The sequence below is a fragment of the Heteronotia binoei genome, chromosome 2, assembly GCF_032191835.1.
Source record: "Heteronotia binoei isolate CCM8104 ecotype False Entrance Well chromosome 2, APGP_CSIRO_Hbin_v1, whole genome shotgun sequence".
Taxonomy (NCBI): domain Eukaryota; kingdom Metazoa; phylum Chordata; class Lepidosauria; order Squamata; family Gekkonidae; genus Heteronotia; species Heteronotia binoei.
In genome coordinates, this window is record NC_083224.1 from 144,751,979 (window position 1) to 144,778,051 (window position 26,073).

Consider the following 26,073-nt stretch of genomic DNA (forward strand, 5'->3'; position numbering starts at 1 on the left):
TGTGTTACCCTTTTGATTCTTCAGTACTCAAGTTTCTGTGTTTGATAAGAAAAGCTTATGTGTGTGTTAACATCCTGGTCAGTGCTCACTGTTCTTTAGTTAACTGGAGTAAACAGGAGTTGTATGATGATGCTATAGAAGATTAAGCTTACACTTAAATTCTAGCGGCCATAAAAGCTAAAATGGTTTCATCAGGAGCTTCCCTGAGGTCATGTAGGGAGCACATCAGAGTATTACTGCTTCTTAAAATATGATGTTGATGTCAAGGCTATTGCAACAGAGAATGCAGTAAACATCTGAAGAGTTTTGGTCAAAATGTATATATTGGAAAAATATGGTTACACAAGCTGCATATTGTCTACTTTTGGGATCCAGTACATGATATGCCTTTAATCTGTGGCCTTGGACAGTATTCAGTGCAACAGTGAAATCTTTCTCTGGAGTTTGTTGCTGCTTGGAGGGAATATGCAACTCTGCACCCAGCATAATCTAACATGAGCAGCTGATCATAAACAGGGAAGCTGACTTCTGTAACTAGGCAATAGGAAGTGGCTTCATATCTTCAGTACTGTCCATAATTTTCAGTGGTTTTTTGGGTGCTTTGCACTGGGACAAATTTGTTTCTCAGTTGATGGTCAGGATCCAGCTTGAGTCACCACCATTGTCTTCTTTGTTGTTGTGAAGGGTTTTAATTTTTACAGCAAAAAGAATTAGAGGAAATTGAAGAGATAGTGACTGATATGAACAGCAGAAATTTAAAGGTGAGGACTGATTAGGGCTGAATATTATATCTAAGACATTTGTATTCTGCCCTTTCTCAAATGGCATGGAGTGAAAGAATTCAAAATTTAAAACAACTACTTAAAAAACCTCACACAATCAGCAAATTTAAAATGTGCTAACAGTATCACATACAAGTCGCTGTCCCAAAATCCCCCAAACAAGAATTTAGTTTTGTGCTTGGGGGGGGGGGGGAGAGCCTTTAAGGTTTCTGCCTTAGGGTATGATTGGAAGGCACAGAATGCCACAAATTTGCTGAAGTTCAATGAGTATGGTCAGTATTGGATGGAGAACCTTGAGAACTTTGGGTACTTTGATGAAGTAAGGTGGGGTATCAATTGTAATTAATAAAGCTAGTCACAATGAGGAAAGGTGGACCTGCCTTGGACAATCCAATAATCTAACTATTACTAGGGAAAATGCCCTAGCATGGGGATTTTAGACCGGGTGGAAGAGACATGAAGAAGGCCCTTTGTAAGTAAACTAAGTGGGCATATAAGTTCATATGAAAAAGAAAATGTGTCATGAAGAAGATATTATTATTATTATTATTATTATTAGTGGTATTGGATTTATATCCTGCCCTCCACTCCAAATCTCAGAGTCTCAGAGCGACTCACAATCTCCTTTATCTTCCTCCCCCCCACAAAAGACACCCTGTGATGTGGGTGGGGCTGAGAGAGCTCTCCCAGAAGCTGCCCTTTCAAGGACAACTCTTGTGAGAGCTATGGCTGATTCAAGGCCATTCCAGAAGCTGCAAGTGGAGGAGTGGGGAATCAAACCCGGTTCTCCCAAATAAGAGTCTACACACTTAACCACTGCACCAAACTAGATAATCTCTAGTTAAAAAGTTTTGTTTGTTTGTTTTAAAAAATGAAAATAACTTCATCCCAAACCATATAAATTTTAAAAACTCAGAAGCAGTATTTTGAATTAGGTACCAGACAGTAAGTCTGTGGAAATGGTATTAAATATGAGATGCAGGCTTCACGTGGACCACATCTGTCAATACTACAAAGGGGAGGCTTAAAAGACTGAAAGTTTCTTGTCTAGCACACAATCACAATGTGAAAAATATAAGTACTTTTTTGTTGTTAAAGAATAAAAGAAAAGATAGGTATGCTGGAAAAAATTAACTTAATGTAGAAGGGAAAAAGTAATTTTGAGAGTTGTCATGTTTCTACATTTATTTAATGCAGGAACTAAACATGTTTGCACAATCCACAACCTTTAACTTTTCTGTAATGTGGCTTATGTTCATTTTAGTTAAATGAACATATAAGTTACATTATAGAAAAGTTTAAGGTTGTGGATAGCACAAACATATTTAGTTGCTTATGCAACTAATTTAACTTCATGACAATGCTCATTATAAATTAACTGATATTTTAAAACTTGCACTGGCTTTTGATATGTTCTAAAGTTAGAAGCAGCACTGGAAAAGTAAGAGTAGTGTAAATCAAGCATGCCTGACTACTGCTGTAGCATTCTTGAACTGTTGCCCATTTAGAGCTCTGTAATCTCCTTTAATGGAGACATGTTTTTTTTGATAGCAAGTTTGTTTGTTTGGTAGTCTGAATTTTAGCCCCAAAATGGTAATTCCCTCTTCTAATTTTGTAATTTTGAAATTGCCAAGTCAGATTTAGTTCTCTTACTATCTTATGATTTCATCAACTGAGTTCATTTTTTGTTTTAAGTCAGGCATTGTTGCTGAGCTATTTTTAAGTATATAGATTTGAATGAGCATTAACACTTTTAAAGAAATATTTAATGTGGCTTCTTGAAACTCTCATTGGAGAAGTCTGTGAATACTACCCTATCATTGGTGAGAACTGTACAGCCAGGTGGGTGTCAGTCCTCTGTAAGCCAAATAAGGTCACCACCTTTCAAGAACTCCTGTGAAATGTAGAATGACTGTTAAAAGAGTAGTAATATTATACTATTTTAAGGTTCTATTTGAAGATATTTTAGTAAAACTGATACTTGTCTGCTGCTTACTCAATCGCTGGAAATTTGAGAGACGTAAGGTTTTCTTATCTTTAAATATTATGGTGGCTAATGTAACTTTGTTTACTTAAATAATATATATCATGTGTTCAAGGTGGCTTACAAAAGTAAAAACAATTCATATCACAGAATCCGTCATATTTATTTATTTAGAAAAATTCTACACTGTCTTCCAGAGAACCTGCTTGGGGTAGCTTACATGGTAAAACCCCAAAATCTAGAAATAATAAAAGTTATTAACAATTAAAATCGAACATGAAGAACCTAACTAGAGCATAAAACAGTTTTAAAACAGTCTCATAAAACAATTCTCAATCTAGAAACAAATTGTAAAAACAATTTTTAAGAACAGGCCGGGTGGGGGGAGCGGCAGGTAGCACCTGAAAGAGAGTATGGTAGGTGCTGAGTGAGCTACAAGAGTGAAGTGCCACCACTGAAAAAGCTAGTCTCTGGTCACCACCATCCTGACCTCATTTCTGAAAGTTGGGGACACGGAGATCAGGGCTTGTAAGAAAGTTTTTAGTAGGTGAGTTAGACTATATGGGAGGAGACCTTTCTTCATGTATCCTGACCCTAAGCTACTTAGGGCCTTAAAGGTAAGAACCAGCAATTTGAATTAAAAATGATAAAATATATAAACCATACTTACCAACTCAGGGATGGATTTTGTGACTAAGATGAGGAAAATGGATAATCTAAAGAGGTGGCATATACATTTTCTGAGTAAATAATACAAAATAACACCCCTGCTAATTCTCAAATTCTCAAAAAGCCATTGAGCAAATTATTTGTTTTCACCAATTAAAATATATCTGTTAAAGTCACTTAATTGCTCCAAATTCACTGCTGTTTTTTGAGAGGGGACATTATTTCAGTTTCTTCTGCTGTTGTAATTTTCAGAATCCCTCTCTCTCAACTGCTTTTTGGATCTCAGCTTTACTAGTGGAATCATCTGACTTTAAAAAAAATCTTTTGCTAAATCAGCACTAATTAGGGGCTGATTATTGATATCAAACTTAAGTGTACACCTTTTAGGCAACAATTGATGTAGTCCAAGGAACATAATCCATTGCAGCCTTTCAGTCCCATTGTTGTTCTTTCATGAAACAAACAAGGGAATCTTCTTTCTTTACACTAAACCATTGTTATGGTGTTATGTTACAAATATAATGTGATGTAAGCAACTTAGAAAAACGTGAATGAAATCACTGTTCTATCTCTAGGATTACAAAAATGTAGCTATATGGTGCTCAACAATGTGTCTTTTTGAGATTAGTTTTGAAAGAATTTTCTCCAGGTAAATCAAGGAGCTGAATATGTACTCAGATTTTGTTTTTCAATGTCTTTATTTTTAAGGGGGTGGAGTGCTATACTGTTGCACATACACTGAAAACCAACTGGCATGGCTGAAGAGCTATAAGATGTATTTCAAGTTTATGCCATTGATGCCTGTTGTGGTGAGGTGGTAGGCATGATAATGTTAGAGACTCTTAGTTAGCTGCATAGAGCATGTTTCACAGAGATAAAGGAACAACTAGGAAGTAATTCATGCCTTAAAACAGGCAGCATGCCCTTCTGTCATTGCAGGATGATAATAGTGGCTTGAAGAGCATACCATGACAGATGGTAGCTGGAGGCATGCCCTCCTTTAAGTTCAGATGAAAAGACTGTGGAAGAGAAGTAATAAGGGAATCTCTTTTGGTAGATTTTGAAAGAGGACTGGGTATACTTCACCAACCTACTCCAAAGTAATCTGTTTGCCTTGCAATCAGCTAACAATATCTCTAGCTTGGGAACTTGTACTTCAGATTTGTTGGCTATTACCCCAGACATATCTTCCAATTCTTGCCATGATGAACTTTGTTCTCTGAGCTGCTGACATGGCAATAGAATATTCTTCATTACCTTCACTAGTATAGTCATCTGTATATTAAAAGATCTACTCCTTAGTTCATGTTTTTGTGTGACACAGTAGGTCAGTAAAGGTGCTTTTAGTCTGACTTTGTTATATTTACAATATTAAACGCTGGTAGTTTAAGAACAAAATAGGAGTCAGTTTCACCTTTAAGACCAACTTAGTTTTATTCAGAACATAAGCTTTCGTGTGCATGCACACTTCTCAGACGAGAAATGAGGTACAGTAAGCAGAACCACATATAGCTGGTGGGGTTTGGAATGCCAGGTGGTACAAAGTTAAAACCAATAGCAGAATAGTAAAATTAACAAATTCAGAAAACCTTTGATCTGGGTATAATTAGTGTGGGAAATCATAAAATAGTAACATGTCAGAATGTGAGAATGCCTGTTAATTATTCTATTGCTAATAAACCTGGGTCAAAAACAAGGCATTTCTTTCCCAGAAGTTTTTCCTGTCCAACTAATTTACCTTTTAACATCATTTTAAAATCATTGTTGTTAGCTGCCTCAAATGTATAAGAGGTTTACTTCAAAAAAAGTCTTTAGCTTTCCTCAAAACAATTTGCAGAAAAGTAGATCCTCTTATGCTTGATTTAGGAAACATTTTGTCACTGTTCGTTTTAAAACACTAATACAAGTGCAGCCTGGAAAACAGACTCTTGTTAAGCAGGTTTGACCATCTAATAATCTGTTCCTTTTGACCACAGTAACCAAAGATATCAAAGATACCACAGAGTTTATCCTGTTTGCTAAATTCTGAGGCAGGATGTGAAATATTACAAATAACAGTGGTGAAATGCTTCATGCTGGCGCTTAGAATTTAGAAATATTTTTCCTAACATAGGATTGAACTATTAGGATATGTTCTTTTTTTTTTAATCCAATTTAAAAGAATCATTGGTTGTCTTTCTTCAGCTGGGAAAAAAAGTTCCCGCAGATGTCTGTACCGTTCATACAATATACTGTTTACACCTCCCAAACAATTATTCTTCCTAAAGTATCTATTAAAAATAGTGCTGCTATGCAATGAGGTGTATTTTCCAGATAGATCAAAACTGGAAAGCTTTCCATAAAATTATTCAAAGCCCTGAATAGTCCATGGTTTGATTTCTCATGTTAATTTTACTTCTACTATACTGCACTTTTCTCCCGGATAGAAAGCCAAAGTGACTTACATTATTATCCTCTTCTCCATTTAATCCTCACAGCTACCCTATGAAGTAGTTTAGGCTGTGAGTTTGTAACTGCCCCAAGTCATCCAACAAGCTTTTGTGAGAGAGTGGGGATTTGAACCTGGCATTCTAGTCACTAAACCACACTGGCATTCATTATGTCCTGAAAGTAGCAAATAGATTATTAGGGGAAATAAAGAAGAAGTAGAAGAAGAATTGCAGCTTTATACCCCGCCCTTCTCTCTGAACCAGAGACTCAGAGCGGCTTACAATCTCCTATATCTTCTCCCCCCACAACAGACACCCTGTGAGGTGGGGTGGGGCTGAGAGGGCTCTAACAGCAGCTGCCCTTTCAAGGACAACCTCTGCCAGGGCTAATGGCTAACCCAAGGCCATTCCAGCAGGTGAAGTGGAGAAGTGGGGAATCAAACCCGGTTCTCCCAGATAAGAGTCCACGCACTTAACCACTACACCAAACTGGCTTTATTAGATTATTAGGGGAAATATTCAAACACATTCAAAGCTTTATATGGAACTTATTTTTATTAGAATAATATTTGTAAAAAATTAAAGACAATATAGCCTGCACTTTCCTTACATTGTTTAAATTTAAGAAAAGCATGTAACAACTGTTAACACAATAATTTTAGCTCCCTAGAGAACCAGATGTGATATGTTGGAGGCATGGTTGTACTCTAATCTGTTTAAACAGAATGTAACTCTTGTCCATGGAGGTCATTGGGACATCTTATCACTTGAATTATTTGTCAGTTACATAATGCCTGATCATTACAATATTCCTTCTATCATGTGATGGAAGTAATTTAAATAAGAATTATACCTTTGGTTTTGATTGATCTACATAACTAATCAGGTGAATTTATAACTTGATTATTTATATTGCATAAATTTGTGGTTTTATTCCTACCTTCCAATTTGTTATTTATAAATCAGTGAATATATGCACACACAGCTCCTAGGGGGAATCACCTTAAAAACATTAATTACAGCCTTGAAATTGCAAAGTGTGCCTAATATTTCATGTTTTTAATTTTACAAAACAATGTTTTAGAAATGGATAATTTTCCATGGAAAAATAAAGAGCCAAAAAACTTTCCACTCTACATCTCTGGTGCTTTGAGCTTCACATGCGTGCATTTTCCTACCATTCTGTTAAATATGAACCAGAAAAGAAAACTGATGTTTTTGACAAGGAAGCTTTCAAAAATGGAAACAGTGTCAGATTAAGCATAGAGTAGTGGTGGTCAGACTTTCTTAACATAAGCCACATAGAATAAACATCAGATGTTTGAGAGCCACAAGGAAGGAAGGAAGGTGGTAAGAAAGGAGAGAAAGCAAATAGATGGGGAAAGGAGTGGGGAGGAAGAAATGGAAAGAAAGCAACTTTAAGTGCATTCTTCAAGCTGGCCAACAGGGCAGTGGGGGCTTCAAGAACCATACAATGTGTGAAAGAACCACATATGTCTCCTGAGCCACAGTTTGGCCACCCCTGGCATAGAGCATCCACTCATTGCTATAAAAAACAAGAACCCCAGTTCTCAGGTCTGAATTTAAAAAAAAAAAAATCCACTAGAAACCTGACTGTAGGGCAGTTCACAAGTATTGACTACTTGTGTTTTAGCTTGGGCTTCCTCTGCCACATGCTGTTTTTGCATTCCTGCCATTAAGACACCTAAACTGTTGTATTAGATTTTCTGTGGTATTCATAATGGCATAAATATTGGTCAGGATCATGCACACTTTTTTTTCTTTTGTAAACTAGCTGAACTAGCTCTACCACCAATGCAAATAATGCTTCCTCCTTGCAAATAAATAAATCTAAATCTCCAGCATACTAAGATCTTCCAGCAGATGAACTAGATCAGCATCATAACAACCTTTATTTTAGAATTCTTTTCTTTCTCTTGGTGTGTTTTTTTTTTTTAAATTAAGGATTGGAGGGAATTCCTGAGGGCTTCTGAGCTGTGTTTGGAATTGAATCTGGAAGGTCTGGCCTCCTGCCCCTCTCCCCCAGTTTTCCTTTCCTTCCTCAATTTGTGGTGGCATTGTCACAATAGCTGCTGTGGCTAACAGCAGCTGTGGCTTACTCAGCAGTGTCAACCCCCCCTCCCCTGTAGGTACTATTTCAGCTAAGTACACTTCAGGTACCTGGGGAAATATATTCCAGATATTAGATAACAGTACTTCGTAGACAACATTTTCTGGGGTACCTCTGGGGTACCTTTTTCTGGGGTACCTCTGGAATGCTGCCAACAAAGCTTCTGAGGTACAGGGGAAGCCATATAGAAAGAGCTGTCCAGCCGCCATCAGCCTGTATGTTGTCACAAATAGGGAGATAAAACTGCGGGGGAGGAACTGTAACTCAATGGTAGAGCATCTGCTTGGCATGTCAAAAGTCCCAGGTTCAATCCCTGGCATCTCCAATTAAAAGGATCACATAGTAGATGAAATGAAAGATCTCTGCCTGAGACCTCGGAGAACCACTGCCAGTCTGAATAGACAGTGCTGACTTTGGTGGACCAATGGTCTGATTCAGTATAAGGCAGTTTCATGTGTTTATAAGGGTGTGTGTTATTTGGCTTCATATTGTAATTGAAGCTAGAGATATTTTTCAGGATGTAAAGAATTAGGAGCTGCTGAATCTCTAAGCTTCAGAGGGAGTATAAATTGTGATAGCTCTGTTAGTAACAGCCATTGTGACTGTTTTACTTTCTCAAGATCATTCCTTTAAAGTTGGGAATTGGCTACGAATAAAGGAAGGCTGGGTTTTTTTCAGATTGGAAAATGTAACATTTTCATACTGCAGGAATTGCGGGGGGGGGCAATTTAGAGATGATTTTCAAGCATTCTTGTTTATTTTAGGAGATACTGTAAAATGCAATACATTTCCAACTTTTGGAAGCAGAACAGCACTGCTTTTGGACCATGTTACAGGCTTTGATTTAACATTTTCTGTCTGAATGATCCAGTGTGGGTGGAATGTAATATTAGTGACTGTAGATCTTGTTGGATTCAAGCAGTATCATTTAGAAGTATCTTACTAGTGTATAGCAGACTTTTTACTACATAACTATATGTGATGTCCCAGCACACACAACTTTGTTTTGAATACTTCGTTTATTTTTATAATTTTAAATTTGGAGTGGGAAGGTAGAAATATTCATGGGTGATATTCCACACATCGTACTGTTTGAAAGGAATGGAAAAGTTCTTACCATTAGGTGGGGCCAATGATAGCATAACTTTCTGCTACTTGAAAATATTGAGGTATTCAGTGTTCATGGTAGCTGTGAAAAATGGACTAAATTACTTAATTAAATTAATTATCGTGTGGTAGTATATGTAGTATAGCCAGGAGATCCTAAGATCGTCTGTCAGCCAGAAATACTAGCTCTTTTAGCATTAGGCACCACTAGGTGGCAAGCTAGGCTTGTTTTTATGCAAGAGACATTTCAGAGGTGGTTTGGCATTGTCTGTCCCTGCGTCGTGCCCCTGGGATTCTCTGGAGGTATCCCATCTAAATACTAGCCAGGCTGACCCTGACCCTGTTTAGCTTCCGAGATCTGACAGGATTGGGCTAACCTGGGCTATCCAGGTCAGGGCAACCAAACTAAACAACATGTGGGAAGATCTGTGATTAAATCTCCCCTGGCAGCTTTAAAAGGGAAACATTGCCAGTGGTATGTGTATGCATGAATCAGCAGTGTGATGCAGTAACTAAAAAGGCAAATATAATTTAGAGCTGTATCAACAGAAGTATAGTGTCCGGATCACGCAAAGTGATTGATGGTATCACTTTACTTCCCTCTGGTTAGACCTCACATAGAGTATTGTGTTCAGTTTTTGGCACCGCAATTTAAGGATATAGACAAGCTGGAACATGTCCAGAGGAGGGCAACAAAGATGGTGAGGGGTCTGGAGACAAAGTCCTATGAGGAAAGGTTGAAGGAGTTGGGTATGTTTAGTCTGGAAAGGAGACAACTGTGAGAGGTGGCATGATAACCATCTTCAAGTACTTGAAGGGCTATCATATAGATTATGATATATGTTGCTCCAGAAGGTCAGACCAGAACCAATGGGTTGAAATTAAATCAGAAGAGTGTTTGGCTAAACATCAGAAAAAAAAACTTCCTGACGTAGTGGCTCCTCAATGGAACAGGCTTCCTTGGGGGGGGGGGGCTCTCCTTTGAACATTTTTTAACAGAGGTTAGATGGCCACCTGACAGCAATGCTGATTCTGTGAACTTAGGCAGGTCATGAGAGGGAAGGCAGGAAGGTTTGCATCCGTGCTTAGTTCTCGTGGCCCTTTCTTACACACCCATGGAAATGCTGTTCAGCACTTTGGGGTCAGGAAGCAATTTTTATCCAGGCTAGTTTTTCCAGGAATCCTGGAGAGGTTTTTTGTTTGTTTGTCACCTTCCGGGCATGATGCAGGTGTCACTGCAGGCGGGGTGGGGGGGAGGTATTTGTGAATTTCCTGCATTGTGCAGGGAGTTGGACTAGATGCTGGAAGTCACTTCAAGCTCTATGATTCTATGATTTCAAAACCTAAAGAGAAGCAGTGCTAGGCTGCACTGTAATCTTTGCCCATAGAATTATGGGTTAATTGAACAGTTAATCTCTTCCATGTCTTGTTTGCTTCGAGATGTTTGTAGTTGTAATATTCACACGGATACATTTTGTGGGCTGCAGTTCTTAAAACTTCAGTCTAACGTCTTGTAATGTTGAAATTACGTTGGTCAGTCATGTAGTTACCTTGGTGTGCTTGATTTTTTTAAAAGAGTTTTAAAAAGTTAATTAAAATATAACTTCCCCTTTAAAAAACATTAGGCCAATTAGAAGCTTTTAATTTTGAGTTTTACTCATTGCAGGGCATTTACAGGTCATGATTATCTGTCAGTGTATAAAGTCTCCCAGTGCATTTGAAATTAAGACTAAAGAATAATGTAGAATCTGGCAGCTGTCCATTTTTAGTCTATAAATAAAGCAGGATTGTACCTTCTAGAACTACTCTAATTTCAGTGTCTGTGTCCCACTCCTCCCATATATAGACAGATAGATGTAGAAGGGCATAATTCCTATTATTGTTTGTACCTTTATTCTTCAAAAGTATTTTATGTTTTAATGTTTTTTTTAAGTCATTGGGTTGAATCCTGTTGTTCTCAAGTAGAGATTCACAGAGGTGGATCTTCCTTCTTCCTCAGCTATTCTCTGGGACCTCCAAGGAGGAGTAAATGCCTGACAAATGAATAATGTAGGTAGGAGGGGTTAGAGAAATCTCCTCCTCCTCCTCCTAGTTCAAGAGGAAAGGGACAATTTTATCCAGTTACCTCTTCTTACCTCAGCCCCCCCTTCCCACTGCTACATTTTTTTTTTGTCCATGATGGTTCTCATGGAAATCCTCATGGATAAGCTTTTGTGGATAAGGGTCTGGAGTTTTATTGTAATAATTTTTAATCGTGATGTTTTAACAATGACTGATGACTGCCTTGAGTCATGAGAAAAGACAAGATATAAATATGTTAATAAATAAATATAGAGGCTACAGGGAGCTGCTGAGGGGAGAGGAAGGCAAGGAAGACAAACCTTTGAGCTCCTTGAAATCATGGATTATGGGATTCATCAGTGTTTAATCACCTCTGTTCCAAATGCCTGTGTGAGGTATGGTATGCACTCTAGTCCAGGGGTGGCCAAACTGTAGCTTGGGAGCCACATGTGGCTCTTTCACATATATTGTGTGGCTCTCAAAGCCCCTCCTACCCCACTGGTCAGCAGAGAAAGCATTTAAAGTTTCTTTAAATCACATATCTAAGCCAAGCCAGCTGACAACTTGGAAAATGCATTTAGTTAAAGTTGTTTTCTTTCCATCCCTCTCTCCCACCATTTATCTGCCTGCCTGCCTGTCTTGTGGCTGTCAAACATCTAACATTCATGTCTTGCAGCTCTCAAACATCTGAAGTTTATTCTGTGTGGCTCTTACGTTAAGCAAGTTTGGCCACCTCTTCTCTAGTCCATGGCATGGGGATAGAGAATGGGTCAGGGAGATGAGGGGAACGACTTGGCAAGCAAGTGTACCGAAGGCTCAGAAAGGCGATCTTTCAAAGGGACTTAAAATGGAGAGGAGGAAAGCTGTTACCACTAGCATACCCAGGCTCTAGATCAGGGGTGGCCAAACTTTTGAGCCACATAAAATAAACATCAGATGCTTGAGAGCTGCAAGATATGAAAGTCAGATGTTTGAGAGAAGTAAGGAGGGAAGGAAGGAAGGAAGGAAATATATGGGGGGAGGGAGACCTAGAAACAAAGCAACTTCAAATGCATTCTCCAAGCTGGCCAACAGGATGGTGGGGGCTTCGAGAGCCACACAGTATGTTTGAAAGAGCTGCTTGTGGCTCCTGAGTTGCAGTTTGACTACCCCTGCTCTAGATTCTATAGCAAAGTAACTGTTTATACAGTTAGAAATGTTAAAATGTAAGTATATCTTCCGTAATTCACACTATTTCTCTGAATTTAAAAAAAATTAATTTAGATATATAATTTCTGTTAGACTGTTCCCTGTGTTGATCATATTAGATATAAACAAGTTATCAAGACAGTAGCCCTGCTGTATTCTCCAGGAGCAGTCTAGGAATGCAAGGTTTATGTAGTATTGTCAGCAAGTGGAAATTTGAGACTCTGATTTAAACAGAGCTTGATTCAGTTTACTGCTGTGGTACTGGAATCCTGATGCTTTCAACGCAATGTTAATCTCTCTCCAGCAGGGGAAATACCTTAGACTTTGATCTGTCTCCCACCCCTCCTCATGCATTTTGTGCTACATATTAGCTACAAAATTCAGTTGTCTCAGCTGGTGGATGGTGTATTTATATGGTTCAGGGAAAAAATAAATAGCTTCAACATTCTTTTTAAACAGGAGGTTTAATGTATTTAAGAGCCCTGTGGTGCAGAGTGTTAAAGCTGCAGTACTGCAGTCCTAAACTCTGCTCACAACCTGAGTTTGATCCCTGGCGGTAGCTGGGTTTTCAGGTAGCTGGCTCGAGGTTGACTCAGCCTTCCATCTTTCCGAGGTCGGTAAAATGAGTACCCAGGAAGTGTAGATGACTGGGGAAGGCAATGGCAAACCACCCAGTAAAAAGTCTGCCATGAAAATGTTGTGAAAGCAACGTCACCCCATAGTCGGAAACGACTGGTGCTTGCACAGGGACCTTTCTTTTTTCCTTAATGTTTTTGGAAAGGCTATATAATGTTGTATCTGTAGGAGATTGCCATTATTCTTCAGTATGTGAAGCACAAGTCCATTCTGAATCTGACTAAGAAAACTGTTTAAGATAGCAGACATAAAGCAGTGAGAGTTGTGATGCCCAGCAATGCAGTAATAAAAATGTCTTTTGAACCAAGATTTTGTTCATACTCTTGCTATTTGCGTAATTGGGATGGATTCAGAGATCTTTCCATGCCTTCACCTTCCTCTGGCAGTCCACTACAACTCTCCAAAAAGCTAATGGGTGGAGGGCAAGGGTACCTTTTGGTCAAAAAGCCATGAGCCACAGGGGACTGTAGTAAAGAATGGGAATCACTGTATCTTACTCTTCTGGTGTGTGGTGGGTATTGCAGCCCAATCTCTCTGTGCCTGGTGACATTTTGTATAAAACATCTAGGACTGGCCTTTCTGGAAGGTTGGAGCTGCTGGGAGAAAGTGAGGAAAGTTCCACATCTGTGCCCAGTTCATAAATACCCAATGGACAATGCTGAAAAGGAAGGGGGCTGAAAAGCGCTCTGGGAGCCAGCTGACCTGTATGTGGGCATAAGTCCAAGGTACACCAGTGTAAGTGCCATTTACAACGGCACAGACCCCTAGTGTTGCTCCATCGCTCTCCACTTCCGGTTTAGTGCTATGGCGGCCAGCCATTAAATACTTAGTATTTAAATATTTTATTTTTTTGACTTAATATTAAATTGATCCAGAACTCTCTGTACTTAACAGTACTCTTCACTTTTGTGATACATTTTTTGACAATAATTTAAACAAAGCATTGGCCTGTTCCTGTTTCAGCAAATGTGTAGTGTTTATACAGTCCCAAATACTATACAGACAATGGAAAAAATTATGTGGAAGAAATTTTATTCATCCGAAAATGTACATACAATATTGCAGTTGAGTTAGTTGTAAAATATGTATTTGTTGACAAATTGAAAAGGAAAATTGATCAAATTTAATTTTAAAAATAATTTATGCAATATTGAAGACAGTAAGCACTAAAGATAGTGAGTTTAATTGTTTGAAGAATTGTTTTACTTTTAGTAATATAGATAATATAAGATCTGATTAGTATATGAATTATTGTATTGTTGAAATTGGATTTAAGCTGCTTAAGACAAAATACAGCTGACTACCATGCTGAGCCACAATTTCTGGACCCTTTTTCATTATCCTGATTTTTTTTCTGTCTGTCTATCAAAATTGGCTTCCAAAAATTTGGTAATGCCCCATTCTGTTTATTTTTATTAATTTCTTCTCTTCCAAACCTGCGTGTGGGGATGGTGTTATAAAAGTCTAATTAATAAATACATGTCTGTAGTGCTCATTTTACACAGTTATAGTAACTTCTTCACCCTGTTCTTTTTTGCCTTTTTGTCCATTCTTTTTATACCAAGGAAAAATGTAATATCTAAACATTAGAAATAAAGCATTTGGTATAAAAACCGTTAATTTTTTTCTTTTTGACCATATTCAGGGCATAAGAACCCCATTAATCTTGGTAAATGTGTTCTTAAACATATATTTCTTTTCTTTTTTCTCTTCTTTAATCTTCTTTTTGCAGTTTATAAGCCTTTTTCTGCTTCATATCATGCAAAACACGTTGCTAATTTATAATGGTCACATACAGAATTCAACAGAACTCTCAAAAAAATGTCATGTCCCCATATAAAAAGTTCATCATTTCCCCTAATAATTAAGGTTATAGTAGCTTTGTATGTGTTGGTAATGTAAAAGTTAAGGTAATATAAGGTTACTCAAGTAAATACTTTTATCTTTTCAATCTCCCACCTACTGTTATTCATAATTATATCTATACTTTTGTTTTTGTTCAAATAGGAGTTAGAATTGCTGCTTTCTGTTTAACAGTTAAATTATTGTGTTTATGATGCTGTTTGAGCACTGAGAGAAAAATAAATACATAATTTCTGAAAGTATCTTTATAGAAGCTATGATAGCATTTATCTAGTGTTGATAGCGTGTGTACAGCTGACTTTTAGTGACCTCTTGGGTTTTAAGGAGAGCCAGTTTGGTGTAGTGGTTAAGTGTACGGACTCTTATCTGAGAGAACTGGGTTTGATTCCCCACTCCTCCACTTGCACCTGCTGGCATGGCCTTGGGTCAGCCATAGCTCTGGCAGAGGTTGTCCTTGAAAGGGCAGCTGCTGTGAGCGCCCTCTCCAACCCCACCCACCTCACAGGGTGTCTGTTGTGGGGGAGGAAGGTAAAGGAGATTGTGAGCCACTCTGAAATTCTTCGGAGTGGAGGGCGGGATATAAATCCAATATCTTCTTCTTCATCTTCTTAAAGGCAAGTGATTAAGCAGAGGTGGTTTGCCATTGTCTTCCTCTGCAAAGTCTTCCTTGGTGATCTCCCATCCAAGTACCGACCCAACTTAGCTTCCAAGATCTGACAAGATCAGGGTGTATGATACCATTCTATGTCTCCATAACTGGGCTAAAAAATAACTGTCACTTTAGAATAAATTGTTGCTGTTTTTAAATAACAGCAGAGATGTAAAATGGTATATAGAGGGGAACTGGAATGTGTAAAAATCTCATGACGGTAAAATAGAGTGTGGAAATGTGAGTTATTCTGGCTGAAATGCACTGTGGTTCCTCAGTGTTAAGAAGAATTGCCAATTCAAGATGATAATCTAAGTCAGAGCTTTAAATATCCCTGTGATCGAAATTCATGAAAATATTAACATAACTTTCAGTGTATTAGTGTCCCATCATGGTACACATGTGTTAGTATGCAGAAATGTCACTAACAAGTATGTATTAAACATAGCTGTCTTGTTGTTCAGTCGCACAGTTGAGTCCGATTCTTCGCGACCCCATGGACAAAGTCACGCCAGGCCCTCCCGTCTTCCACCATCCTCCGAAGTCTGCCCAGATTCCTGTTTGTTACATCAGTTACACTGTCCAGCCATCTCATCTTTTGCAGTCCCCTTCTTCTTTTGCCTTCTGTCTTTCCTAGCATCAGGATCTTCTCCAGGGAGTGCTCCCTTCTCATTTGGTGGCCAAAGTATAGCTGTCTAGCTCCACTTTTTAGCTAAGTGAAAGCTATCATTGTGGGCAGTTATTTCCCAGGCATATCGGAGCAAAGTCCATATGTGTGACAAATCCAATGGAACTTAAATCTCTCACTGTTTAAAAATAGGCATAGCAAAGGCGTCACTAACTTAAACCTGTTACTTGTGAGTGTTAATCGATAGGTAAAGCTCTCCGTCTAATCCATTACAATGCAGACAAATGGTTAGTAAAAGTGGTCTCATAATGTATATGAATTTTAGCTTGGATAAAATCTCTTATTTTTTTTAATCTCTTTTTTCCCCTTACCATAGGTAGATGTGCGAAATATCCTTGTCTCTGACAGCGTGAGCATTGGACAAAAACTGGACTATTCAGACATAATGGTACAGCAGAAGTTGGATGAAGTAAAGGACCAAATTAAACGGGAAATAAGGAAGGAACTTAAAATCAAGGAAGGAGCAGAAAACCTTAGGAAGGTCACTACAGATAAAAAAAACTTGGCTTATGTGGATGACATTTTGAAGAAATCAAATAAGAAACTAGAAGAATTACATCATAAATTACAGGAATTAAATGCACATATTGTTGTAACAGAACCTGAAGATGTTACAGGTAAAGTCCATCGAGGTTACTGACATTTTGTGGGTTTTCTTGTTAAATTAAGAGTACTTTGAGTGGAATTACTCTTGAAGAATGGAACTTGACTGCTTTTCCGTCCACCTAACTCCCCCTCCCCAAGCTTTCCCCAGGGATTGGGGAACCGTAGGTACATTGTGGAAAATAATTTTGGATGCAACCCATAGTATATAGGCCTTCCTTAACAATTAGGCTTGCAATTTTTAATTTTCTGAAAGTGTAATTCACAGGTATTTTAGCCTGTGTCTGAAAAGAACATCTCTATTTTCTAACATGTAGAAAAGCAATGCTAGGAATTTCAGGTGGTCTGTTCATTTGCATCGTTAATATTTCTATAGCTTTTTGTTTTAAGATATTGTTTTAAGATATTGGAGAGTAACTTGGAAATAAATTTATTTGTGTTTACAGGTCATGGAAAATATGCTTAGTTGTTCCATTGCATTAACATAAGGGAGGCAAGTAATAGAAATTCCTCTTGCTGTGCTGTGTCGTAATCTTCATTTTGTAACCAATTATATGGTGTGTTAGTGACCCAAATGGCATGTAGGCAAGTGCATCCTCATTCTAGCCCACCTATTCTTTCCTGTGTCTAACAATAGTAGCTCTTCCTCCTCTGGAAGATGATGAAAGAGATACTTGGACTGTATTTAAGGGATTATCCCTCAGGTCCTAGTGATTTTTCAGGGAAAGGGACCTTAATCCTGCAGTGCTGTCCTTTGAACAAAAGGGCAGAAAATGAGAAGTCTGTTATAAAATGGGTTGTCTGTATTGCTGCATTTCTGATAAAATGTAATGGAAATGGAATGCTGCTACTCTGAGGAGATATTTCCCGTTTCCTGATGATTGTTTGGAAAATGAAGTAGAGATCAAGTAGGAATAGAATAGCACAGACATTTGGAAAGAACACTGAAATTTTGCATAGATTGAAAACATTTGGTTTTGTATTATCCCTGTTTTGTACTGAAGTAGCATCAGTTTATCCTATTGTGTTAAAGTGGCCTGCACCAATACAATGGCACAACAGTACAACACAATAAGTTACGATACTACTTTTTAATGCTTCAAATAGTTGGAACATATATTTGAGGCTTATTTAGAAAGTAGAACAGATTGTGCAACAAAAACAGTAGTAACCTGTTTACAGATTTCTGTGTACAAGTACCACAGTTAGTAGTAATGTAAGCTGTGTTATAGTTTGATGTTTTGTGTTCTGCACTGCTGCTATTATTGCATTGCTACTAGTATAATGAAATAAGACATTACATCTTGTTTTTAAAATGGAATATTGTGATTAACTTGACTCCATTGTACTGCAAGAGAAATTCTGCAGACAGTACAGGGCTTTTGTCTTCTGCATCCTGGTTGCAACTTTTGAAAAACTGTTGCTGAGGGTCCCTCAGCCCTCTGGATTGATATGAGGAGCTGCAGCAGGAAAGGAGAGTTGGTGGAAATTGCCCATTAGTTCAGATTTGGAGCTGTGCAAAAGCAAATGCTGCCAGGAGTATTGTGAAATGCTGATGAAAAACAATGGGCATGATAATTACAATTGTGCTAAGAAAAGTTTGTATAAATGTTGCATACCATTCAGGTATCTATAAAAAGAATACTAAAATTGTACATCTTAAACAGGGAGTGGTTTTTTTTACTTTCTATTCAAAGGTATGGTAGCACTTTTGGTAGCTAAGACAGCCTGACATACTGTGAGAAGGCTGAGCTTGTTTTTCTAGGACTAGCAGAGGAATTGCTGCCTTTTCTCTTTTTTAGTTAGAAGTCAGTGGTCTTAACACCTGAGAGACAAATGATAGCCCTCGTGGAGTAGGTGCTGGAGAGAGATTCAGACAAAATAGGGAATAAATAAAAGACAAACTGACTTTTGTGCTCTAAACAAGCATATGTGATTACAATACATGTGCTGGTAATACACTTGCTGGTCAGAGTGAGATAATGTGCTCAAATACTGCCATTGGAGTTTATGGTGTCTTGTATTAGTATATTGCTGACTGTGTCTGGTTTGGGATGTCTGTCTCCTCCCTCAGGCTTGCCATTTTTTTCCTTTTTCCCATTGCCTGAGTTGGATGGAGATGCTGTCTGTCACCCTCCTTATCACCACCATCATTGTTTTTCCTGAAAAAATTTAAAAGTTTAGTCTAGATAAATCTAACTTCAGTTATTAGTACGCCAACTCCGTCTTGTTGGTAGTTCATAGTTGTAACAGTGGTCTGCATGGTTTGCTTGACAGATTCATCCTGCTGTGACGCATGTCTGTTGGAATCCCATTATAAAAGTTACTGTCAAACAGTAGGCTTGTGTTGTTGGATCTAGTTTTGAAGTGGCAGAGTTGGCTTTTTGGGCCCCATGTAAGAGAGCCAAATTGCATGTGACACTGTAGTTCTGTTATAGGAAGTCCAGCTGTTCTGTTGTTTCCTTAAAAGCTACTGTAGATGGAGGGGGTATGTGTGGACTGGGTCTGTATGCTTGGGGGATTGGGGGAGGGGTAACTCCTTTTTTTCTTTACCAAGCTGTTACTCCAATCAAAATGTCCCACTGAGTGGCTTTAAATTCTGAAAGATACCATAGATTCATGTACTTTTCTTTTCCCTTCCCAGGATATAATACAACTTGGATGGGTGGACCAGATAGTGTTCTCAGAAAATACAGTAAAGCCATAAGAACATTAGTCACACATATTCATGTAAATCCAGTTGTGGGCAGGAAGTCCATTATAATTGCTGTCTTGTAAAGTGCATCACAAAAACAACGTGAGCAGAAATCCCTTTGAAAGAGAATAGTCATGCATGGTTTATTTTTCAGCCTTCAGAGTTTCATATTTGAATGACCATATTTTTAATTTCTGATTATATTGCAGTAATTGCAAATGTTATATTTTTAGCTATTGTTATTATGGAGCCTAATCCTATCCTCATAATTTCATTAAAGCTATGACAGAAGAGTTGTGTGTAAATGTCAAAATAGCCCTGGCTGTCATCACAATAACAAAAACCTATCCCTAGCCTAACTTCTCTCCTATTTCTTATCATTCTATTGGTGCTTTAAAAAACTCAGTTTAATTTACTCTTGGAGCCTATATAGAAAGCATCTGGCTAAGAAATGATAAGCAGTGATAAAAAAATATATGTGCATTTTATGTCATACAGCAAAAGACATTCTGATGTAAAATGATAAACAAGTATTGTACATCTACTAAGGATTGCATAGAGAGACTGCAGAAAATACTAGGTGCCAAAATGAAATTTGTGCCATGTTGAGCTGGCACCTGGGATTTGTCAAGTCCTGGTCTTGCAAGCCTTCCTTAAAAATGGGCAGTCATAGTGCCTCCAAGAGGTCATTCCAAAGAATTGGTTCTACAGCTGGGGCGGGGGGAGACCTAGCCTGAGTGGAGGAAGAATGGATTATAATGCAAGAGAATTATAGTGCAAGTGAGCAGAAGCTAATCACAGAAGCTTGATTCATGTGTGGGTTCATATTGGGTGATCTGACCCTTTCTGTATGTGCATCCCATCAAATGAAGGTCCTTATAGGTAAGTAGGTAGCTGGTGTAGTTGTTTGCAAAGAGGAGTAATTTTAACAGACCTCTATGAGAGCCAGTGTTGTGTAATGGACTGATCTGCAGGACCCTGGTTCAGATACCTGCTTTGCCATGAAAGCTTGCTGGGGGACCTGTGCCTGTTAATCTACTTAACTGGATTGTTGTGAGGATAAAATGGGGGAGAGGTGTGTAGGAGAAGAGGAGTTTCAACAAACAGACTTGCTGTATGAGAGCCAGTGTAGCTTAGCAGCTACAGTGTTGGATTGTGATCAAATTCTTATCTGCCATGGATGCTTGCTAGGAGACCTTGGGCCAGTTATTGGACTAAAATCTGGAGGACCCTGGCTCAAATTCCTGCTCTGCCATAAAAGCTTGCTGAGGGACCTTGGGGCACTTTACCTACCTCACTGGGTTATTGTGAGGATAAAATGGGGGAGAGGTATGCAGTATAAGCTGCCTTGGGTCCATTAGGGAGGAAGTTATGATATAGTTGAAGTAAATAAAAATAAATAATAATTGAAACTGATTGCTTGTTTATAAGGTTAGCCCCATATAGAGCATATTATAGTAGTACGGTATAGGGGCTGCAGTAGCATGGATAAGTGAAGTTAAGTCAGTAGAGCCCTATTTGAGAAACAGTTTACAAGTTAGCTGTAACTGAAGGAGAGGGCTCTAAGAGCAACAGCAATGACCTGCATTACAATATCAGGGCTGGGTCCAAAAACACCTCCAAATGCTTTTTACACATGCATACTTTAATCGGCTTTATACTGAATCAGACTTTGGGTCCATCAAAGTCAGTACTGTCTACTCAGACTGGCAGCGGCTCTCCAGTTCATAAATGCTAAACATTTATCAGAAAGATTGCTACAACAAATGTGGGGAGTGTTAACTGGCTTTATTAGTTAAAACATTTTTTTAAATTCTAAGGATTACGTTCTGTGTTTAATATTGCTACATTACTCACATGTAGACATGCTTCCTAAGAGATATTAATATTTGTTTCATGCTTCATTTAGTGAGTGAAACAACTAAAAATCCGACTGAAGCAACTAAAAATACAACAGTGGAATGTATTTGAAATAAACTATTTGTTTTATTTCTTATTTCATATGCTTAATATCTATGTATGTATAAAAGTGTATGTGCGTTTAAAAATAATAGGAGCATACTAGTAAAACTGGTAAGAAACTGGGAGAATTCCACTTAGAAGAAACAGAAGATGGGGCTGATGGTGATATATCAAGTGATAATTCCATGTGTTTTTCATCTGCATTTATTAAAAAATGGTTAATTGGACTGGTGTTGCAGTGTTAGTCATTTGAGTGCAAGGAGATAAGTTATAATATAAATGTTAACAGTAGTAATGTTGCTTTGAAAAATTAATGAGTGAAATGGAATAAAGTAGTAGAGCTTGGGGAAAGTTAACCAGCAATGTAACTTCAAAATATTTACTGAAGAATCTTATGAGTATTCCAGACACTTCCATCAGGCATAACATGCATGCAACTAATTCAATCAGATAATTATAATAATTATAAATAAGATTAACTAACTGGCAAAGTTTGTTTGCAGGTTATTGGAAAGCTTTGTATCATGCTGTCTTGCCATCTGAAAATCAAAATTCAAAAACTGACCTGAATTCCATCTTCCTTTTAAGAATCTTGAAAATATAATGCACTCAAATTAATAACAAAGTGTGCAGACAAGTAACCCCACTTGTTGGTTGTGGGTAGTTGAATGCCCAAGAGTTTCTCTAAACAAGGTCCCTGATGTAATTAAGGTAGTCATGTCAACTCTAGCCCCTGAGCTGGAATTTCATATCTTTAACGCCTTCTTGAGTGACTTCTTACATTTCCACTGCAGTCAGGTATCATCAAAGAACTGGTCCAACCCTTGCCATACAAAGGAGTAACAGTGAAGCTATTCATGTGGTGTTATTAAAGACCGGTAAATTTCTAAAAATGTTTCTGGACCTAGTACCTTATAAAGGAATTGGATAGTTTATTGGACACCTTATAGAAGATATTATATATTTAGTATATGAAACACATAACTTGTTCTGCTTCAGTGACTTGAAAGTAATGTGTAAGGCAATAATGTTAACTAACAAATATATGTGTATCTTTAATTAGAACTTCAGTATGTACATATACCTCTCTTGCTAGCTGGCTAACATTAATCAATATATTCCATTAATTAACTGTTACATAAAATGGTGCCAATTCAGGTGAGCCGTGTTGGTCAGAAGCAACAGAACAAAGTTTGAGTCCCATGGCACCTTTCAGACCAACAAAGGTTTATTCAGGGCATAAATTTTGTGTGCATGCGCACTTCTCCAGATACAATGAAGTGGAAATTAGTTCATACATATAGGTAGAGGGTGAGCAGTAAAGTAGCATACAGCATAATGAAGATGTTTAACAGATTCAGTGGCCAAACAGGAATAACAAGCTTAGCTTATATGGTTACCATTTGTTTGGGTTTAATTCTGAGGAAAAACATAGTGAAGGAAATAAATATATAAAAATTGGAGATGGATGGAAGAAGAGGAGATTGGATTTACACCCTATTCTTCACTGCCTGAAGGAGTCTCAGAGCAGCTTATAATCTCCTTTCCGCTTCCCTCACTACAACAGACACCCTTTGAGGTAAGTGGAGCTGAGAGAGCTCTTACAGAAACTACTCTTGAGAGGAACAGCTCTGCGAGAACTTGTGACTGACTCAAGGTCACATCAGCAGGTCCAGGTGGACCTGGAATCAAACCCTGTTCTCCCAGATAAGAGCCCACACACTTAACCCCTACACCAAACTGGCTCTCTGTAAAGATGTATCCTTGATTGTGGAATGCTGAGAGTGATTGAGATCCTGCCATTTGCTCCATTTGTCTCATGGAGGTGACCTTAACAGCATCATCTTTGAAGTGCAGTAAGCATGATCCTCCAATGCTATCTCAGTGCTCCTGACATAAGCAAATGGTTTAAGTGTTTGATGCTGAAAACTGCAGCAAGTACTTAATGGTATCTAGTATTTGTCTTGTACAAGCAAGAACCCACAGTAAGCATAAAACACATAAAGGGTAGACTGAACAAAGTGAAATGTTTGTAGGTGACCGTGAAGATCTTGCCCTCTTACCTCCCTCTCATGCAGGATTATCCCTTCTGTCTTCTTTCTTGCTGAGCAGCCCCTTTTCTCTGTTTTCTTTTTGTCTATGGCTGTCCCACCCAGTTGTTTTAGTGGATGGGTGAGTGGATGGATAGATGTTGGCCCAGCTCAGGAAGACAAAATCACCTTCTTATACTCTGTTTGAAATTGCACACGAGAGGCTTTTGAAAGTTCAAAATAACAAAATTTGTTTTATTTAACTTGAAGAAGAAAAGATCTGGTGGAATCAGATGTAGGATGCATGAGGTGAACAGATAATAAAACAGATAATAAAACTGAGGTAATTTTGTATTCACAAAAGCACCAGATAATTTGTTGCCAGCAAGTGTTTCTGCTATTCAATAAGGTCTTTAAAACACTGAGGAGAGAGGCTTTCTTTACATGCTTAAACATTCAAGTATAGGTTTCTGAGTTTCACCAACATGTAAAGTTTAGAAGGCAGTAACATACAACAAAGTTCCCAAAATCCTCCTTGATCCACTCATTCTTAGCCTCCTTCCCAGTCCACAGTCAGTGCTTAACTCACTCTTCTTCAACTGTCAGTTCCCAGCTGTCATTCCTTAACTCACTCTCTGAGCAGAATTCCATTGGAACAGGCATCACTCAGGTTATCATACTCTGTTAGGCATTAATCCTTGATGGTCTGTAACAGTGACATTTTCTGAGATCTCTTTCTGTTCTTGGTAAGATCTCTCATTAGGGATGTGCTAAATTTTTTGTTTTCATTTTATAGTTTCAGAAAGGGCATGATTATTGCTTTAACAAAATTTTGTGAGTATAGATATTATTTCAGGAATATTATTTTGATTTCAGAAATATTGGGTATCAACAATAGTAGTCCTGGTCTCTGAATTCTGTGTCTGCAGCCCATTAAAAAAATAGAAACAATCCCAACATTCCTGATATTGGGGGAGAGCTGAATTTCAGGAATCCTAAAATATTGGGAGTGCTTTTATCTTTTAGAGTATTAATGAAATGGGAATTTCCACCAGTATTTCATATCAGAAATATGATGAGTACCCCTTTATCTTGCTTTGATTACCCAAGAAATATTTTCTATGTGTGAGTTTCGGTCCTCAAAAGAAAAGGATGATTTACATATTACTACATTTTTGATGTGAGAGAGAACCCATACAAGCCTCCACATCTTCATGTGTGCTGCAGTTTGTATTAGGATTGCCAGCATCCAGGTGGGACCTGGAGCTCTCCTGGAATTACAGCTGGTCTCTAGATGATAGCAAGCAGGTCCCCTGGAGAAAATGGCTGCCGTGGAAGATGGATGCTATGGCATTATACTCTGCTGAGCACACTCCCCTCCCCAAGGCTTCACCTCTAACTCTGCAGGAATTTTCCAACCTGGAGCTGGCAGCCTAGTTTGTATGTAACAATCCCCATTTGAAAAAAGAAAAAATAATCACACCAGCCATAATTATAATCTCAGACAAGGATATTAAGTGTTAATGCTTTCTTCAGCAGCCTCTCAGTGTAGTAAAGGAATTTTATTTTGCCTGTCTTTTTCTTTCTTTCCATTTTTTAATATTTGTGTGTGTGTGCACGCATGTTAGAAAATTAGTTGTTGGCTTGTCATCACATAGTTGATTTATCTGTAATTCACAGATTGTCCCAGGACTCCGGATACACCAAACAGTGATCCCCGTTTTTCCACAAATAACAGGTTGATGGCCTTAAAAAAACAGTTGGATATAGAACTGAAAGTGAAACAAGGAGCAGAAAATATGATCCAGATGTATTCAAATGGTTCTTCAAAGGTACAACTTTTGAAAATCTAGTTAAATGCTTTTTCATTTCTAGCTTGCATATGAACAACACTGTGCTTTTTGTTTGAGTGAAGAAAGCTTATTTGGCAAGGCAAACAATGTAAAATAAATATGTACCTCTGCAAAGTACAGCATCTGGAATAGTGTAGCCATTAAGAATAATTCATGTTTGATCCTAAATCTGCAGAACATGTTGATAAATCAGTTCAGAGTGATGGTTTTGTACTTTTTAAAGCATCTGCTATTAACAAGATGATGATTTCTGTAGTTTGACAATGTCTTGAATGACTACAGTATGAGATTCTATAATATGCTACATTAAAATGTACTCCTATACATGTCTTTTTGTTGCCAACTGACAAAGTGCACTTGAACTGATGAAGTACATTCATCTTTTAGAAGAAACTGTCAGATAAGATCATTCATATGACACTAGTTTGCATCTTATTTGTTTTAAAAAAAACCACATTATTCTGTGCCCAACATTGCCACTCAGAATGCTTAATCAGGAAAGCTTATTTTGGAAGGATTAGACCCAGAGAGATTACCGCTCCACAACCATAATTTGGAACATGGAAGTTAGAATGTGGAGAAAGGACTAAAGAAACAGATTGCTACAAGTGAGCCAAATGGGTTGCAGAGACTGAGAGTTGGCATTTTGAATTGTTTCCTGATGGCTCACAGACTTTTTTGAAACTCATTTGGTAACTTTTGAGGAACTGTTTCAGTTATACATGTTAAATTACACTGTTGAT

At 38.0% G+C, this 26,073-nt stretch overlaps 1 protein-coding gene across 2 annotated transcripts in view; it reads left to right on the plus strand.

Moving 5' to 3' along the window:
• The window catches only part of PKN2 (protein kinase N2), a 62,010-nt gene that overhangs the window by 10,864 nt on the left and 25,073 nt on the right, over positions 1–26,073 (plus strand). For both annotated transcript variants that reach the window (XM_060232159.1, XM_060232160.1), the window contains exons 2-3: positions 16,504–16,804; positions 25,158–25,309. In XM_060232159.1, the coding sequence (XP_060088142.1) occupies positions 16,504–16,804; positions 25,158–25,309 (453 nt within the window). The remainder of the gene's footprint in view (positions 1–16,503; positions 16,805–25,157; positions 25,310–26,073) is intronic.